Genomic DNA, 18090 nt, shown 5'->3' with positions numbered 1-18090 from the left:
CTCCACAGCACACCCTGTTTTCACTGCCCCTTTGCTCAGCATCCTAAGAGCCATCCTGGTGAGGAGAGGGGGAGCAAAGCAGGCCAGCACAGTGGGAAGGGGTTCCAATGGCAAGGACATACTGCTGCTGCTGGGGGGAGATGGTGACTCAGGTCAGGGCAGAGGGAACTGCTTAAATCACAAACCAGGACACATATGGGGCCAGGAGGGCGCTGGGCACAGCTGCCAGGCCTGTGCCCAAGGATGCCTGAGGGAGCAGCAGGTGCAGCCACCTCCTGGTTCCTGCCTCCTGCCAAGGCAAAGCCATGGCACAAAACCTTCCCCAGCTGTGACCCTGCAGCAGGCGCCCTTTCCTGACCCACTGACAGCTCCTGGGCTGACCAAATCCATCCAGGGCAAAGGCTGGTGGGCACTTTCCTCAAACCTTCAAAAGGCTGAATCCCCTCAGGGACACGTGGCTCCTTGATGGTGGTGAAGCTTTGCCTAAAGCTTCTTCCTAGGTTCAAAGTTTTTCTTTCCCTGGCCATTGCTCCTCCAAGTGCTGCAATAGACTGAATTCCTCCCTGATGCCAGTTTGGCCTCAGATTTACAGCCCAAGCCCCAAAATCCACTGCTGCTTGTGAGGACCTTCGAGAGAATCACAGTAGAAAGTGTTTATTTCCATCATAAAGATCTGCTTTAATATTTTAACATAAATCAAGCTGCGCTTTATGGTGATAATAAATTTGCTGGCAGAAACTGCCTTTGCAGCCTGAGGCGTTGGAGCAATTCAATTTGTTTGGCTTTAAGTGTAAGGAGCCGTAATTGAGAAGGGGGAAGTACAGATGTTTTAATTGAGTTTGCAGCTTGCACCCAGAGTTGCAGTAGGCTAATAGAGAAGAGGTGAGGGTCTCCATTACCCTTTCCACTTGCCATTTCTCCTTGGCCTGCAGACCCATCCGTCACGGCCATCCCCTCCAGGAATAGCTGCTCCGTGCCTACGCATCAGGAAGAAAGGGATGGAAAAAGAAGTCAGACTAAACCAGATGTATAATGTGCATTTTATTGGTTTTAATCCCATTTTTAAAAAACTAATTACAGTCAGGACAAAGCATCACGTGTGAATCTGCAATAATGAATTGTTACTGCTGATAATGGCCAAATAAAAATAGACTTATTCACGATGAGTGAGAGGAGAGAGCTCGTGCCCTGCACCACGGGGTCACCCAGTGTCCCCTCAGCCAGTGCTGGCTGCACTGAACCATTCCCTTCTTGCTTTCTCCAGTAATTTTTAAGGCATTGCTATATCATGTTTTATATAAAAAAATGTTCTCTGCTGTAGAGCTTCTTTCTGTTAATCACCCCAATTCCTCGGATATATTTGTTTTGCTGCTGTGCAAGGACAGCAGGTGTCTGGGAATTCATGGTTATTTATTTGAGAAGCACTCATGCTCCTTGGGGAGCACAGTAAGGTACCATGGCAAAGGCTGGGGCTGGAACACAAGTGCTCAGCATCCCATTCCATCCAATACCTGGATCCAAGCAGCTCTTGGAGGTGCAGCCCCTCAGAAGTCACTGTCACACATTGTTGAGGGGTACAGGGGGACACACAGGCCAGGGAAGAGAAGGCACATCTTTAAATGTAAGAGATGGCAGGAAAGAGGGTGCCAGGCTGGGCTCCCTCCTTCCTGAGAAGGTAAGGGAGGGTGAGAGGAGATGAAATATCAGAGAACAGCCCTGTTTCCTGGCTGCAATGAAATGTGAAAGCAAGAGACTGAAATGGGCACGTGGAGGGCAGGGGCTGAGCCAAGGGCCTTGCAGACAGTCCTCAGCCCCTCCATGAAGCCACATCTGCACACTCTCGCAGAGGAACAGCACCCTCGGCCTCTCCAGCTTCCAAAGGCTCATTTCATCAGCATTCAATTCTCTCTCCAGCTCTGCCTAGCTCCCAGCTGCCACGCAGGTGGCTCCCAGCTCAGCTGCCCCATGAATCTGCCCTCCAAACTACTGCTTCCTAAAAAAGACACCAGCACCAGATACCTCTAAAATACCTTCTTAATTTGGTACTGAAGATACCACATCAGCTTTCCAGGAGCACTTGGGGATGCTTAAACCCACTAGCAGGGGCTGCAAATGCCTGTTTAGGATCAAGCTGGAGAGAAGATGAACAATCTCTCCATATTCTCTCCAGGCAGCTCAGCAAGGACGCAGTGGCGGTGCTCAGGCTTGAGAGGTGCAGGGTTTTGCTTTAAAAGCTATGAAGTGGTTTTATACAGCTCCAGGTACTTGCATATTCCCCCAGGAGGAGCACTTCAGGTCATATGGAAACCAGAAAGTCCTACTTGAAAACAGAGCTTGATTAGAAAGAGCTGCAGTTCAAAGCTTGCTTTAGTGAGTGATGACATTTAATACTGCAGCAAGTGCAGAGGGCAGGAGGATCTGATGTGCACCTGGCTTTGAACCTGCTTTGATAACAGGGGGTTTAAAATAGTTCAGGTGAAAATTTTTAAAGTTCTTTCTCCTGTCAGGAAACCCCTTATGATCTGTGCCCCAGGGCTTCTGAACACAGGACCCGGTGACAAAGTGGGGTCTTACAGTGACCACAGTCATCCTAAAAGCAGAGCCTCTCCTGGAGCTGCCTGAGGAAGGAGCAGCCCCAAGGCCACCTTAGCCCTGTGCAGAATGACACGACAGGGTCAAGCCCAGTTCCAGCAGGGTTTCAGCTTTTGCTCCCCTGTTTCGGGAGCGCTGCTGCTGCAGGCAGGGCTGAGCCAGGGCACAGCCGCTCCCTCCTGGCACCACTCATTCCCCTGAGTTAACACCCACCTTGTTTCAAGGCTAATTACCCAACGGGAGCCGGGAACGCTTCGGTGTGCACAGCCGAAGCCTCTGGCGTGTCAGGAGTGGGTAATTAGCACCTCCCCAGCCCACACCGATCCCGATCCTGGCCGCTGGAGTTCAGGCCTGGCTGCTTGTAGCAGCCCCGGGCAAAGCTGAGAAAGGGAGAAGGGCTCTGCCAGTGGAAAGCTCCGTGCTGGTGCTGAGGGCAGCAAGGCTGATTTCCCTTCCAGTGGGAAGAGCTGTATCCCTGCATGCAGAGGGGCATTGCTCTGCCCAGCTGAGCTGTCACAGCACAGGAGAACAGGATGGAAATGTGAATGTAACTCCCGTGGCTGGAGAAATCCAGCTCTAAGCAAAAGATCCCCTATTCCAGGCAATGTGCACAAACATGATAATGCTTCTAGAAAAAGAAAATGTAACAGCACAAAATTATTTCCTTCTGAATTAGGTCTATTTCCACCCTTATGCTTTCCTTCAGCTGGCACAGGAGGTTGGTCTGAAGGAGTCTCAGCAGAAAGAAGAGACTCAGTTATCCCAAACTCCTGCTGGATTCTGCACAGCACATTCCTGCCTTTGGGAGCAGAGACATTTAGTGATGCAGCCAAGGCTGTCTCTCCTGTGTGCCGAGACCTGCAGCACACACAGAACCACAGAGGGACAGACAGAGAATGTGCTGCTCTGACAGAGCCAAAGGCAGGAATGGCTGGACGCTGGTTAACGGTGCAGGCTGCCAAGGGCTCAGCCCCAGGGCTTTGTCCGAGAACCAGAACTGTAACAAGGCTGAGTCCACTCCACCCACACCCAAAGTGGAGTGAAGAAAGTCTGTGTCACCAAGCCAACGGCCTGGAAACTTCCCTTCATACTGCCTCTCCCCCTGAGTGCACAGTTCCAGAGGGGGAGCTGAAATGCTGGAGTCTCTGGAGCTCCAGAGGGAGTGTGCTGCTACCCCCATCAGAGCTTTGACTCACTCAGGACAATGTTTGCAGTCACAAATATGAAGCAAGAGAAGCCCCAAATGAGCACGAACACGATCCAGAAGCTGTGCCGGAAAGGGGAGAGGTGCTTGTTCACCGTCCCGCTGCCGAACACCAGCTGCGTGTCCTTGCGACTGCAGTAGGCCAGGAAAGCTGGGATGAGGTACTGGATCCCATTGCCAGCATAGGCCCCCGTGATCCCCACCAAGGACTCCAGGTCGTGGGTGCAGAACGCCACCAGCACTGGGGGAACCAGCGTGATGGCAGGAAAGACAATCCTGTCCACCAGCCACGGGTAGGTGCCCCCCTCTCTGTGGAAAAGGGTTTTCCAGTTGTTGCGCAGGGTCACTGCAATGATGGGGAAGTTGGTGCTGATGGTGAAGACCGGGAAGAGGCCCAGGAAGTAGCGGATGAAGGCCGCGCTGACGACGTCGCAGTTGGTGAAGTTGAGCGTGTACATGTCCATGAGGGTGTCGTTGCGGAAGCAGTAAATGGCAGTGAAGGACAGGAGGCTGTAGAACGCCAGGATCAGGACGTAATCGAGCAGCACGAGCTTGTTGACGTGCTTCTTCTTGGAGATGGGGGTGATGAGGGATGGCAGGGAGTGCTGGCACATGAAGGAATAGACGCACACCCCAAAGAGATTGCGGATGCCCGACAGCTCGGCCATGGACGGGTGACCTTCAGCTTGGCCTCTGCTGATGCGGATGAGGGCCAGAATAATCATGAGGATGAAAGCTGGAGAGAGAGAGAAGGTCTCAGGTCAAGCCCAGGCCCGTGCTCCTCATGACCTCCTCCCACAGCACTGGCAGTCTTGGCACTGGCTTTCTCCTGCTATGCAGAGCATCTCCTTATCTCTTTGATGCACCACCTTATCTGAGGGTGCTACATTAAAGGCAAGGTGCACAGGAATTAATCGTGGTGTGCTGTCAGTGCCAGTCAGCAGATAAGGGAATGGGCTCAGGCATCTCCCTCCAGTCTCCTTCCCACAGGGCCTCACCCTCCCACCCCAAGAGCACAGGGCTGTGCTGTGCCCTTCAGAAGCAGAAGGCTGGCATGGCTGGTGAACCCTAAGCCCTCAAGGGTTTTGGTCTGTGGATGCTTCTGCCCCCCACACACACTGCTTAAATGCTGTCATTTCAAAAAGGCTGAAGTATGTTTGGCTCCAACCAACCCCAGTAACAGTCCTACACATTTCTAACTGGACTAGTGTTTTCAAGACCTCCCCTAAATGCACAGAAGCAGCAGCTACTAGCAAGCTTTCCTGTCCCTGGGATCTGTCAAGCATGACAGAGCAAGAACTAGCCAGCCATTTCCTGGGTAGAAGGAACAGGCTGTCTGTAGCTAATCCCAGGGTGGAGAAGCCAGTCTGGAAGGGACTGAAGCAGCACTGAAAGACTGCTATTAAAATTCATCATTTCTAGACACAAAGTCTGCTTGTCTACCCTTCACTTATGTCAGGAAAAAGCCTAACAACATTTTACAAAGCTTTTTACAAATAACAACATGGCAGGGACAACATGGATTGAGGAGATTGGGCTAATGCCCTTATTACTCTGAAGGTGGAAATTTGAGCCAGAGCAGTTACTGTGAGACTCTCATTCCTACCACGGCATATAAAAGCAGTAGAAAATTAATTCTGGTGTCACAAAAATTGCATCAACCTAGGAAAGATGATCATCAGCTGCTGGAGTTAACAAGTAATGGGGAGAAAAGGACGTGCCTGGCAGGGCAGCAAGCAGTGAGGTTTACAGTCTGGTGCTGCAATGGGTGAGCCACTGTGGCTTGCACAGAGCTGTCCTTGCACCAGTCTGAGGTACAGGAACAGAGCTGTGAATTATCAGGTAATGAAAAAATCAACAAAATGCTGAAACAACTACTACAGACAACTTTGAATGTCCTTAATATAAATCCAGAGGAATTAAAGAGAGCAGGGCACAGTTGAAGTTCATAGCAGGCTGGCAGCAGCGCTGGGAGCTGGGCAGGCTCACCATGGGGTGACAAGATGACAGGCTTGCTCTGTGCCCAGCCCTGCTCCCCACAACAGGGGAGACTGGGAAACCCTGCCAGGGATGGGACTAGGGAAAACAGTTACAGACCAGTTAGGGAATGCTGCCTCTCTTGTGCACGAAAATATCAGATTATTCTCACTGAACATTGCCTCCCATATATCCCCAGCACTCCCCACAACCCTCTCTCAGAAATTCACATTCTCCTGCAGCAAACAGCAGCTCCATGCTGAACCCTTCCCAAGCCACGTGCTGCATTTCACCCTGTGCTGCCTCAGGAAACCTCTTGCTTGCAGCTGTTCCCAGTGACAGGGCATGTCTGCCAGCCCTCCCCAAGCACCACACTGACAGCAGCAGATCCATTCCTCCACCATTCCACAAGGCCAGGTTGTTTTGGGAGTGCCAGGCTCTACTTCCTCCCCCAAGGGCAGTCACACAGAGCTATGGAAGGCAACAGCTCATTGCTCTGGGGGTGTGCAATTCCCCTTGCCTTCACTCAAGCCAAGCAGGAGAGGGGCACTGAGAACAGGGGTACAGTTGTTGTGCCTCCCCCACTGCTCCCTGGAGGGGAGATGCTTGCCAGCCATATCTGCTCAGCAAGAGACCCAGAAGAGCTGTGTTCCAGGTGATGTGACATGGCTGCACTCCCTGGGCTTGCACAGGCTACAAGGAAGAGGAAAGGATGCCCTGAGTAATAAGACAAAGCAGGCTGGGCAGCTCTGGAAATGGCTGAGACTGTTCCTTTCCTTCTTGCCTGGCAGAGGTGGTCAGGCTCTGCAGCCCCATCCTGAGCTGGTCCTGTACCTGGGCTAAGATGTGACTCAGAAGTCTCACACCTCTTCCCCTGCACGCCAGGACAGTGGATCTCCTCATGCTCTGCTCAATCTATTTCCATCCCCCAAATCCACTCTCACCATTGGCTCAAAGCCCCACCAGGGAAACTTTCAGGCAGGCAGCACCCCATCCTTGAAGCATCTCCCACAGATGCTCCTCTGCCCTGACATGTGCTTTTCTGGCAGGGAACACTGAAGGAGTAGAATTCTTGTGGACTCCCTAAATGATGGATGGTCTTTGGCTTATGCAACTAGAATTTAATATATTTGTTTTTCATTAAATATGCATTTCAGAAATTTATTATAATTACAAGGAGTGAGGATCCAATACTAAGATCCAAACTAGTTTTGCTTCCAACAAGGCAAGCTCTGCTTCCCTGCCCGAGCACTGGTGCACTGCAGATGCAAGACCCTTGAGAGGAAAGGTGCTGAGTAAACTGGAAACCCCCCTGCACAGCTCCAGCCTCAGAAAGGACAACAAAAGTGCTGCCCTATGGTTGTTTTCTCTCAGTCCCTGAGGCAGAAGAGTTTCTCACTCCTGGAACTGGAGAGCTAAAACACTTGCCTGTCAAATTTATCTCTCTGTCCCTGAGAGGAGGCGAGCCAAAAAATGAAACTCTGAAACCTAGATATGGTTTGGATGATAAGTCAAAATGAAAGGAAGATGACAGGCTGATGGACAGGCAGCTTTGAGCAGAAAAGAGGCAGCACAAGCTCCTCAGGCACACACAAAGCTCCCACTCACTTCCCCTACCTGGGACAGCAGGCTGAAGGCAGAGTCACATGACACTATTTCATGTCACCTACTGTTGTCACATCAGCTGTCCAACAGCATTCCTTCAGCACAAGAATCCTGGTGAAGACATGGATTCACAAAAAACCCCTTGATGCATTCCTCTCCACACAGAACAGAGGACACAAGCAATGTGTTCCAGGTATGAAACACTCTCAGACCATGATCAGCAGCACTCAGAGCCACAAAGCAAGGTTGACAGTGATGGCATCTTGGATTGTTAGATGGTTACATTAAAAATTTGCTTTAAGCCTTGTTTTATATAAATGCTTAAAAAGCAATCAAGGGTTTTGCTTGTCCTGATTTTTCCACAGTGTTAAACCCACTCCAAGCCCCCACACCACAGGCTTGGCAGTCAGCAAGGCACAGAGGCCACTTCTTGTCTCATCTTGTCTCTTTTAGATGTTCAAGCATCATTTTTAGTGAAGGATTTAAGTGAGCCTGAGGAAAAAAATAAAGAGGGGGTATGCCATAAAGGAAAATTGTGATGAATGTCATCCCAGCCATCCAACTGCCTCTCCTGCAGACTCTCTTTGCTCCCCTCACTATCTGAGGAACAAATGTTGTCAGATAAAGCAGACCTTGCAGTCACCTACTGCTCCTCTCCTGCTTGACTCAGGAGATGTTGATTCAGAGACAGGGCAATTCTGCTCTGGTTCTTGCAGGTGAAGTAAGGATGAATATGGATGAGCAGACGTGCAAAGTAGTACAGTTTGGGAAATATGTGAGTCTGGGGATATTAAGAAATACATTTTTGTGCATTTTGATAGAAACGTAACAGAGCTGCAGAGAAGCAGAGAAGATAATTTAGCCATTCTGAGTTTAAGGATCATTTTACAGAGTCAGAGAAAACACCTCTGTAAATGAAAAATGGTGTTTGTACATGAGTTTCATCTCTCTGCAGAAAGGCTACTGAAGAAAAGAAAATAAGTCCAAGCCTCAAACACATTTTTTTCCCCTGTCATGCTAGGTTCCTGCAAGAACTGATGCTCAGAATGAGCTTCTGGTTTAACCCCCCTTGCATCCCTGCAAGACACGGTACTTGTGAGATGTTCCCATCTTCTCCAGCCAGCCCTGTCGCTGCTCCCATTCCTCCCTGTGCAAGGAAAGCCTGAAGAGAACATCACCCAGCTGCCTGCCCCCCTTGCAGGGCCCAGAGATCAGTGGTGTGCAGCCACCCCACGCCTGGCTGCTCCCCTACCCCAGCCATTTGTCTGAGCTGGGGCTGGGACACGTTGGTGGCAGGGCCATCCGTCAGCGGCGGCTGACGGCGTGACAGAGCTTTCCTGTCCAGGCAGAGAATCAATATGCCAGGAAATAATGATAATGGATCACCCCAGCCCAGTGCTGGCCTCCCTTTCATACATTAGGCACAATGATGGATCCCAGGAAGAAGACGTTTTCAGGAGCTTCCTAAACCCAGCTTCCCAAACCCAGATTTCTCCCCACCTCAATCCTGTATCGAGTCAAAACACAGCAGTCCACTCTTAAACAGAGGAATAGATCTCATTTAGTTTAACCTTAGGCAGTTTTTTCATAGAAAGGGCACAAAACCAGGCTGGACTTGATGATCTTATAGGTCTCTTCCAGTCTTGAACTTCTGTGATTCTGTGATCTGCTCTGTACACACTGAACGGGTGAGGAGCACGTCAAGACAGCCCTACCCTCTGCATCCCCACCTGACACTTGTGCTGTCTACTTCCCTGCTGATGTCTTTCTAGGATGTTGGAGCCCCTTCTCAGAGCCATCTGGCTTCCAGCAGTGATGTGGGCAAGCTGAAGAGCCCACTACAACTGTGGAATCACCAGGCATTCTGGATTCTTTGTCATTTGAAGTATTAAAGCACAGCTGGAGTCCAACATGCTGGCAGAACAAAGTACCTAAAATTAAGACATTGATTTTTAAATTTAAAACTCATTTAGCTAGTTTCTCTTGCAGATGCTATATCCTGCCACTTGTTCATGACCTCCAGTTCTCCACAAACTCCAGAGCAGCAACTGATTAACTTCTCCAACCTTCAGAGGGGGTTTCTATATGAATTGACAGTAAAGAGGTAACATGAAAACCAGGTTTGCTCCATTAGATGAGGGAGCTGGAGAAGTTAAGGATCGGATTTGACAATGACAGAGCCTAAAGCACCATCTCTAGGAAGATGAAGGATTTATGAGTGCAGAGACTGTGGGGAAACAAGATGGATATGTTCATAGAAGACAGGAATTCTCCAGAGAGAAACGTCAGAAGGAAAAGAGGAGGGAAATTACTTCCCAGGAAAAAGGTATGAGCAAAAGTTGTGGAATATCACTGTGGCTCCTTCCTCTAATGGGGAACAGGGACTTGTCTGGACAGTGTTACCCTCCCTGCCCCACAGGCTGAGGGAGGATCCACATGGCACAGGACTGATGCTTATACAGACAAGTGTGACACAGCTTACCAAGAAAGCAAGAAAAAGCCTCTCAGGCACCTCCACTCCTCCAGGCCTGGCTTGCTCCTGCTGCAGCCAACTCAGACACTGATCCTTTGGACCAGGTGGACCCCCTTTTCTTCACAAAGGCAAATTCCATTTAAAAAGTACTACCAGGACTTTTTGGCAACCAAAAGCAGTTCAGTGGAGCTTCTCTGCTCTAAGGGCATCATTTCCCTGCTTTTCTTCATCAGGCTTGCACTACCATAACCAAGATTTACAAGTCGCTTCCCCAGCAGCGCTAACAACGCCTGCCATGAAACCAGCACAGCTGCCCCATCCCAGCCCACATCAGCTGCTCCCACAGACATCTGCACACCAGCAACAGCTCAGGGCAGAAAAATGGCCTTGCACTCAGGCATTTATCACAGATGCTTTTTCTCAACATATGAGAAGGAAAGAGGAGCCAGTGAGGCTTGTTTGCTTCTAGGGGAAAATTGCCCATGTAGTTTATGGGCCTCTCTCTGCCAGTCACCTTTGGCAGAAGAACCATAAAACCTCTGCAACCAGGACTCTGCTCTCAGCTCTGCTGCTGGCTTGGCCTATTAGCTCTGACAGTCACATCCATGTCCATGTCATAATTTATTCTTCAGAGAGAATGGAATAATAAAAGTAAATAATAAAAAAAGACACACTTTGGTGTCCCTGTGAGCCCAAACTACAGCTGTGCATGCTTTGGAAAGTACTGGCTGCAGAGCACCCATGTCCCATAACACCCAGGTGCTCTGCAGACTCAGCCACATCTTGTCCATCCTGCCTTGGGCCCTACACAGCAAAGTTTTTTATCATCTTGTTCCACCAATGTCCACTCTGAACAGAAAGCAGCTTTTCCTGCCACAGCCCCACTCTGAAAACCTGAGTGGGCACCATCATCCAGACCCTTTTGCAGGGTTGAATATGCCCTTAGATGTCCAGCTCCCCTTCCTCAGCTCTCAGGCCCATCAGTGTCTGTTGCTGCCTGAATAAAGTGCTCTCTTCAGGAGCATCAGCTCCTCAGGCAGGATCTCAGTGGTCCTGTCCAGACCAGCAAATCACTCTCCATCTGTGTCTGCAGCTCACAGGGCTCTTCCTCTCACAAAGGCACTGCTTCACCCCATTGCCTCCCACAAACAGCCCTGAAATGAGCTCCTCAGCCAACAATCCCAAAAGCAGGCATGACAGAAGCACAGCATTTTAACTAACTCTTCATAAATATATTCACTTCTCTTAGTGAATTATTTAGCCTGGGCTCTAGCAGGAGTTTCATCTGCTCCAAAAGGGATATAAGAACATGAAGTAACTTTGTTGAAGCAGCATGTCAGAAGGAACATGCAACAGTGTCCTGATTTACAGTCCAATTCCCTCATCCTCCTGTATGCCCTGCAGTGTGAAAGGAGAGGGGCAGAGATCACAATGATCCTCCTTAAGCTATTTGCAGAAAGCTCAATTTCTGATCTGAAAAGAGGCCAACCACCTTGAGGACTGTGGGCACCAGCAGGCTAATTTCTCAGCAGGAGACTGGAAATGCAGGACTTCAGATAACTGTCACCCCCTCCTAAATCAGCCTCCTCTGTAACTCTCAGTCTCAGTACTTGAAGGGATGCAGCACAGTGACTCCAGGTCTCTGCAGTGAGTCAAGCACAGACAGCTCTGCTGCTAAGGATGGCAGGGACAGTTACCTGAGACTGCTCACAAGGTGAGATGGTCTGAGAGCAGTGCTGTAAACAGCAGAGCTCTGGTGGAAAGAGCAGAACTACCAGAGAAACCACCAGATAAGAAAGTCAGCCCCACTAGCACGCTCTGGACAGCCTTTTTCTAGTTTCTGCCCCAGAAGCCTTCTACCAGGTATCCTGGAAAAGGATGGGATGGAGAAAAGAAGGATTTAACACAGACTTCCCAGAAATTCTGGTTTGCTTTCCCTCCACCTTATCAGCCAGGGGAAAGAGCTGGGGTAGAGATTTTACTCCTGTGTGTGTAATTGTGAGATCATTGTTTGGGCAGAGTTGTGAAGGCTCTGTCTCAAGGGCTTGAATAGATGTGGTGTGATCCAATAGGGAGAGAGAACTGAGCCTGTTCAACCAAACCCAGAAGTTTATTACTCTATGAACTATCTCTTCATTAAAATACAATACTTTCTAATAACTACAATACAGCACCATGAGCAGCACACAGAGCACAGGCCCCACGTGGGAGCTGTCTAGGAACATTTGGCAGAGACAATTCAATAACAGCAGCAATAATCACACTACCAATGTCTTTAGAGCCAGCAGTCCTCACCTATAGAGCTGGACATCTCAGGCTGCAATTAATTGGGTTAGCTGCTAATACACAATAGCCCAGTGTTTGCTGCTCAGCTCCACCAAGCTCTGTCCTTTTGTTATCTTTCCTAATCCATGTCCTATCCCATGATGCTGCTAGACAGTTATTATCCAATATTATCCAATAATAAAGAGGTAGGGCTGTGCCCCAGGGAGCTGCATCCCCTCTGCTGAGAGAGGTGTATGGGACTTGCCTGGATCAGTCTCTCTTGTTGGCAGCACAGTGTGCCCTTCAGCAGCTGATCCCTAACAGCACCCACTTGATCAGGATTGAAGAAATGAGAGGAAAAAAAACCCAGCTAGATAAGCAAGTCTCTTTAGAGAGCAATCCATTGCCACCATAGATTTAAACCCTCCAGGAAAAAAAAAAAAGTGTCTGAAATCCAAACAGCAGAATTGGAAATACCAACAGCTCTAAATTTATTGATGGCTCAGTTGGTTTAGCCTTCTGCAGGAAGCTCTGCTCCAATAACTTTGTAAGAGACCTGGAAACAGGCTCCAAAACTGGTAAAGGAATTGACCTAATAATAGTTCTACACTTTTCTGAGGCTGAGGTGGAAGAGAGCTGAAAGAAAGGCAGGAATTACACTTTGGAGAAGGACCCTCCTCACCCCACAGGAACAATTTGTACTCACATGGCCTCACAGCTGGGTGAGCCAACAAGGTTCTAACCACAAATCAAAACAAGGCTTCACTGTAGGAACCATTGTCAGGATTTAAACCAAATGATATTTCGTGACTGGCTCTCTCTCCAGGGAAGCACAGCAGGTAGGCTCCCTGTTGCACCCCTTAGGGTGCCTCTGCTCCATCTCCCAAGGCAGCTCAGGTACCTGCAAAAGGCTGACAAAGCATTCTGAGGAGCTTCTGCACTGGGAAAGGGATGAGAACTTGGGTAGGCAAAGCCTCACTCATCTGCCAGCTCCTGGAGAACAGAGATCTCTAAGCCAGGGTAAGGCCAGCAGTTCAAGCACCAACTGCTGCACTGAATTTAACCATTGGCACTCAGCAATGCCAAGTGACAATCAGTTCTGCAGCCAAGTGTGTAAGTGCTACTCTTCAGAGCACTGGCAACAGCTCGATTCCTCTGGAAGCCCTCTCTGCCACCAGCCCCACTGCACCTGGAGACACAGACCCACCCTCTGTGCTCCTGTCACTGCTGCCAGGGACGTGCCTTGCCATGCCAGCCTTCCCTCCAGATGAGCTGTCCCTGATCAACAGGCCCAGACAGGGAGAGCCCATCTGTCTGGGCTCTCCAGCAGCACAACACTCGGCCCTGCAAGCTCCTCCTTCAACTTTCTCCTTACAGAGGCTTCAGAGGTGCCTGTCCTGGCTTAGTCCCTTATCCTGGGAGGATGCCAGATAAAGGGCTGATCCCTGGAACATCTCCACATTCTTTGAACTGGTCCATTTTAAATTTCCAGCTCAGATCCCAGCATTTAAGCCTATTTTTCAGAAAGAAAATGATTTTTTTTTATCTCTGAGGTGTGGAATAAGACTGCTGTAGGCTTTGATAACTGATGTGCTGCTTGTGATGAGCATAAGGCTCTGGAAGAGGCTGGTGACATTTGATTATCACTTAGATCAGGAGGAAGAGGGGAAGCAACTTTCAAAGGCAAGGCTGACACTGTTACAAACACCAGCAGAAATGACCTTCACACACAGCTAGCTCTCTCTGCTGCCAAGAACCCTCCTCTCAGCTGCTATCATCTGAATCACCAGTACACCTGGGGCAGTGCTGCTTTACATCAGCCTCTTCTGCTCAGAAATCCAGGGACTTTCCACTGGGCTGGGGAGAAGGGTATGTGGTGGGTCCTGTGAGAGGCACATTGCAAAGTCTGTACTGACCTCCCAGTTTAGGGAGGCTCGAGTTTTTTTTTCAAATCATGATGCAAAGCATGGGTCAGATTCCCATCCACAGCAAGCCAATGAGCACAGGTAAGCTGAATGGGAAGGTTTTCTTTCCCCCACACAATGAACAGGTATGTGGGAAGCTGCAGTGCTGCTCTGCTGCTCAGAGTGCTTTGCAGAACCACCCTCAGCACCACATGGCTAAAACCATCCCAAGGAAGGTGAAGCAAAGGCACAGTTTATACCAGGACAAAGAGTTCACATCTGGCCATTGACATGCAGGCAGGAAAAGTCCAGAAGACCACAAAACAGCACCCAAACCCATTCTTTAGGATCTAAGCTCTCTAAACACCAAGCTGTGTTTAACTCACAGCCCTGCTTTTGGAGGAGGGGGCAGCAGTGATGTGAGGACATGGGAGAAGCCAGTTTGACAAATCTCAGCAGTGTGGGACTGATCCTTACCCCAGGATTTGCAGCAAGAGCTTTTCCTCTGCTCCCTGCATCACATGGCTTTTTGACAAATTGTCTTTCCCAATAAATCTATCCCTCACTGTACACATATGGAATCTGTTCTTCTAAGTAGCCACTGAGGTGCTGTCAGGGTCATTAACTATCATTATCTGGGGCAGCTGTTCCCCAGCGTGCTGATGCAGGAATCAATCAGGCTAAAGCATGAATTTCCCCTACACTTCTCCAAACACTGCCTTTATCCCTCTCCATCAAGCCATGAAAGAGAGGAACAGTTGTGCCATCACACCAAGGTTTAGCAATCCTTGTACTGCAAGGAGCTGGCTAAAGGGAAACCAACGGCAGATGAGGCAGGCATCAACCTGTCACAGAGACAGGATGAGGTCTGACTGATGTCTTTACCAGAAAAGAGGAGGCAGGGTGATTGGAATCAGGCCAGTCAGCTGAGCAGAGATCACTCTTAAAAAGAAAAAAAAAAAAAAAACAACAACAAAAAATCCCCATGCAAAACTTCCTCATTTCCTTTAGTACCCCTTAATGAGATAACTTCTTTCTCTGAAGAATGGGGGGGGCTTTCAAACCTTTCATGTGCTCAGACAACAAAGGAGAAAAACAGGCATTCAGGATTTTCACACCATCCAAAGTCAGGATTCATTAACTCAAACTGTTCAACATCTTAGACTTGAGAGCTTAAAATCCAACTTAATTTTCCTGGGTGTCAACTGCTTAACCCCATCTCAGGGTTTCTCTAGAACACAGAATCTCCATTCCTCTGCAGCAACTGCCAGCCACCTCCAAATAGGATGAACTCACAGAGAAGGGACAATACCCAGCTGCAGTCTGGCCAAGAGTATGTGTGTAATGGGAAATAGTTAGAGATGCAGCTTTTCTTCTTATTCCAGTGATAGGTATAAACAGAGCTAATTCTGTGTCTGAATGGTCTGGATTTACACACCAGGAGACTGTTAACCTGCAGAAATGCTGATCATTAACCTGCACAAATGCTCTTTATTAGCCCTGAGTATCAGTCACTCTGTCTAGGTGACACAAAAATAGACAAACCTGAACATAAACCTCCACAACCCACACACACCTCTCAGCCTTTAACAGCATGTACACACACAAGCCAGACATGAGGCAGCTGCATCTTTGAATAACAATGGCATTGGAGAAAAAAAAAACAAAACAAGAGTGATGTCTTACTTCCCTTAAGGGAATGATCTGTCTTCCCAGAAGTTCTTGGCAATATTTTGGAAAGAGCTTATGGGAGCAGGACTTCCCAAGGACAGCACACATCGGTTTGGGGGCTTCCAATACAGCACATCTTACCATAAAGGAAGACTGAGGAAAATAAATGCAAGCAGATGATAAAACTAAGGGTGGAAAGTCTGAAAGAAATGCCTTTTTTTCTCATATCAAAGCAAAGTTGTCCAAAGTCTGTTGAGCATATATGTGAGAATAAGAAACTTCCAACTGGTGGGTACCACAGCCAGCACCTAGGCAGGAGACTGCCAAACATCTTCTGCCCCTCACACAAACCAGACTAAAAAAAACCTCATTTACCAGCCATGTCTGATGGAGAACAATTTGTTTTGTTTTAATCGGAAATTTCATCCTAGACTAGAACCTTTCCCCTCAAAGATTTATTAGGCCTGCACAACTGTCCTCAAAGAGGTTGTTTTGACAAGCACTTGCTTCCAAACAAGAAGATCTTGCCAAAGAGAAGCATCAGTGGCATGACTTGGTTCCATCAATGGTAAAGAGGTGGCCGACCCTCTGCCAAGACTCACCTATCCATCTCATGAGGGACGTCATGATTTGAAGGTACTTGGTCTTCTGCACATTGAAGAAGGTGAAAGGACCCAGGAGGAGCGTGAACGCTGCCTGGAAGGACAACAAAATCACACATTAGATTAAAAACCAGAAATTCTGCCAGCAAGATGAATTTATCAGAAGAGCAAAGCTTGCATTGAAAGTTCACCTCCAGACATGTCCGTTTGTCAGGAAGCTTTCTTTGTTGCTTAATTTTACAGCTAAATTGGCTGAGACACAGGGGGTCAAGTAAGCTGCTGGGTATCAGAGAACATGCCTTGGGCAGAAGTAGAGCTCAGGATCCTCCTGGCTCTCAGCCGTTTGCTATCACTGCTACAGCCCTCCTTTACTGACACATTTCAGTAAAAGCACTCAGTACAGCCTTACAGAACATTAAATATTAAACTCTGGCCTCTTTGCCCAAGTACATGCTCAGTTTAGGTATGAATAGCAATAGCCCTCACCAGTCTACTTCTATTAGCATTGATGGGGTGGCTTCGGGGTATACCAGGCTCAACAGCAATGGAGCCAAGTCTGCCTGGAACTTTTTCCACCCCTGCTTTAAGTCACCTGTGTAAAACATACAGGGTTTTTATAATAGTAAAAGCAGATAGTGGGAGCTACAGTGTAACAGTTCAGTTCTTGGAAGCTAAAACCCTATGCAAAATGAGGGAAAAAGTAATCAAAGAGATACTCAGAGAATTTAATTCAGTGTGGAACGTAAAGGTTCTTCAATGAAGAACTTCCTCACTCCCCTCTTGGATGTCTATTAAGAGACCAGTCTCTCTGATTCATAGAATCACAGAATGTTTTGTGTGGAAGGGACCTTGAAGATGATCTTGTTCCATCTTCCTGCCATGGGGAGAGACCTTCCTCTAGACCAGGTTGCTCAAAGCCCAGTCCAACCTGGCCTTGAAGACTTCCAGGGGTGGGGAAAATTAAATTGGGGTACACTGCAGCACCAGTCTATTTCATCTCTTCCAGCTGGGCTGCAAAATACATCCAGCAAAGATCCATCCTAGGAATCTGGACTATACAGCTTCCAAAGAGAGCTTCTTCTAGCACCTCCTAGAGCACACAAGGCAACCATGCTATCAGCCCATGTCCTGAGGTGACATGTCCTGTGCAGCACTGTCACCTCTGCTCAAAGCAGCACTCAAGCCTTACCTACCCCAGAGAGAAGAGAAACGGCTTCACTGCAAGAAGAAACAGACCCTGGAACATTGAGATGAGAGAAGCCACTTGTAAGAGGGAGACAAAATGGGTGTTAAGAGAAGAGAGCCCTGCCTGTCCTCTGTGGGATGGCACCAGCTAGCAATACACTAACAGGTCCAAATGCTGTAAGCAGGCAGTGCTTAGAAAGCCACAGCACACACAGCGTAGGTTTGTAGAGCATCCCAAAGAGATTTTTAAAGACAAATATTCAACATTAATATTTACGCATTGCTCTTTTCCATGACTTCTTAAAGCAGTTCAAGAAAAGGTGTCATCAGAAGCGAAGAACTGGGACTCAGAGGGGCAGGTCTGCCAAGCCTCAAGGTCTCTGTCAACCCCAACAGAGTCAGGACAGAACAGAATCCAAGCTATTTTAAGATTAGCACAACCCCAAGAAACCTTTTTTGAGACAGTTTCAGAATATCTGCAAGGCAAATTGGAAATGTTTTGCATCAGAAGTATTCTCAGGTGATGAAAGTAAACCCAGACAGGGAGCAGGGGAGAGAACTCTTGGTTTGATGTGTTGCTTGGTGGGGATATATTCTGATCCGAGACCATTG

The 18090-nt window shown here is 48.5% G+C and overlaps 1 protein-coding gene across 2 annotated transcripts in view; it reads right to left on the bottom strand.

Annotated features, from left to right (window-relative positions):
* Positions 1-1026: 1026 nt before the first annotated feature.
* The window catches only part of TMEM104 (transmembrane protein 104), a 43725-nt gene continuing 26661 nt past the window's right edge, over positions 1027-18090 (bottom strand). For both annotated transcript variants that reach the window (XM_063176099.1, XM_063176100.1), the window contains exons 9-10: positions 16294-16387; positions 1027-4532 (exon numbers count right to left, since the gene is read on the bottom strand). In XM_063176099.1, coding sequence (XP_063032169.1) covers positions 3772-4532; positions 16294-16387 — 855 coding nt within the window. In that variant the 3' untranslated portion in view covers positions 1027-3771. The remainder of the gene's footprint in view (positions 4533-16293; positions 16388-18090) is intronic.

The sequence above is a fragment of the Melospiza melodia genome, chromosome 24 (assembly GCF_035770615.1).
Source record: "Melospiza melodia melodia isolate bMelMel2 chromosome 24, bMelMel2.pri, whole genome shotgun sequence".
NCBI lineage: Eukaryota > Metazoa > Chordata > Aves > Passeriformes > Passerellidae > Melospiza > Melospiza melodia.
Note: the sequence above shows the minus strand (reverse complement) of the source record. Positions and strands in the feature narration are given on the sequence as shown.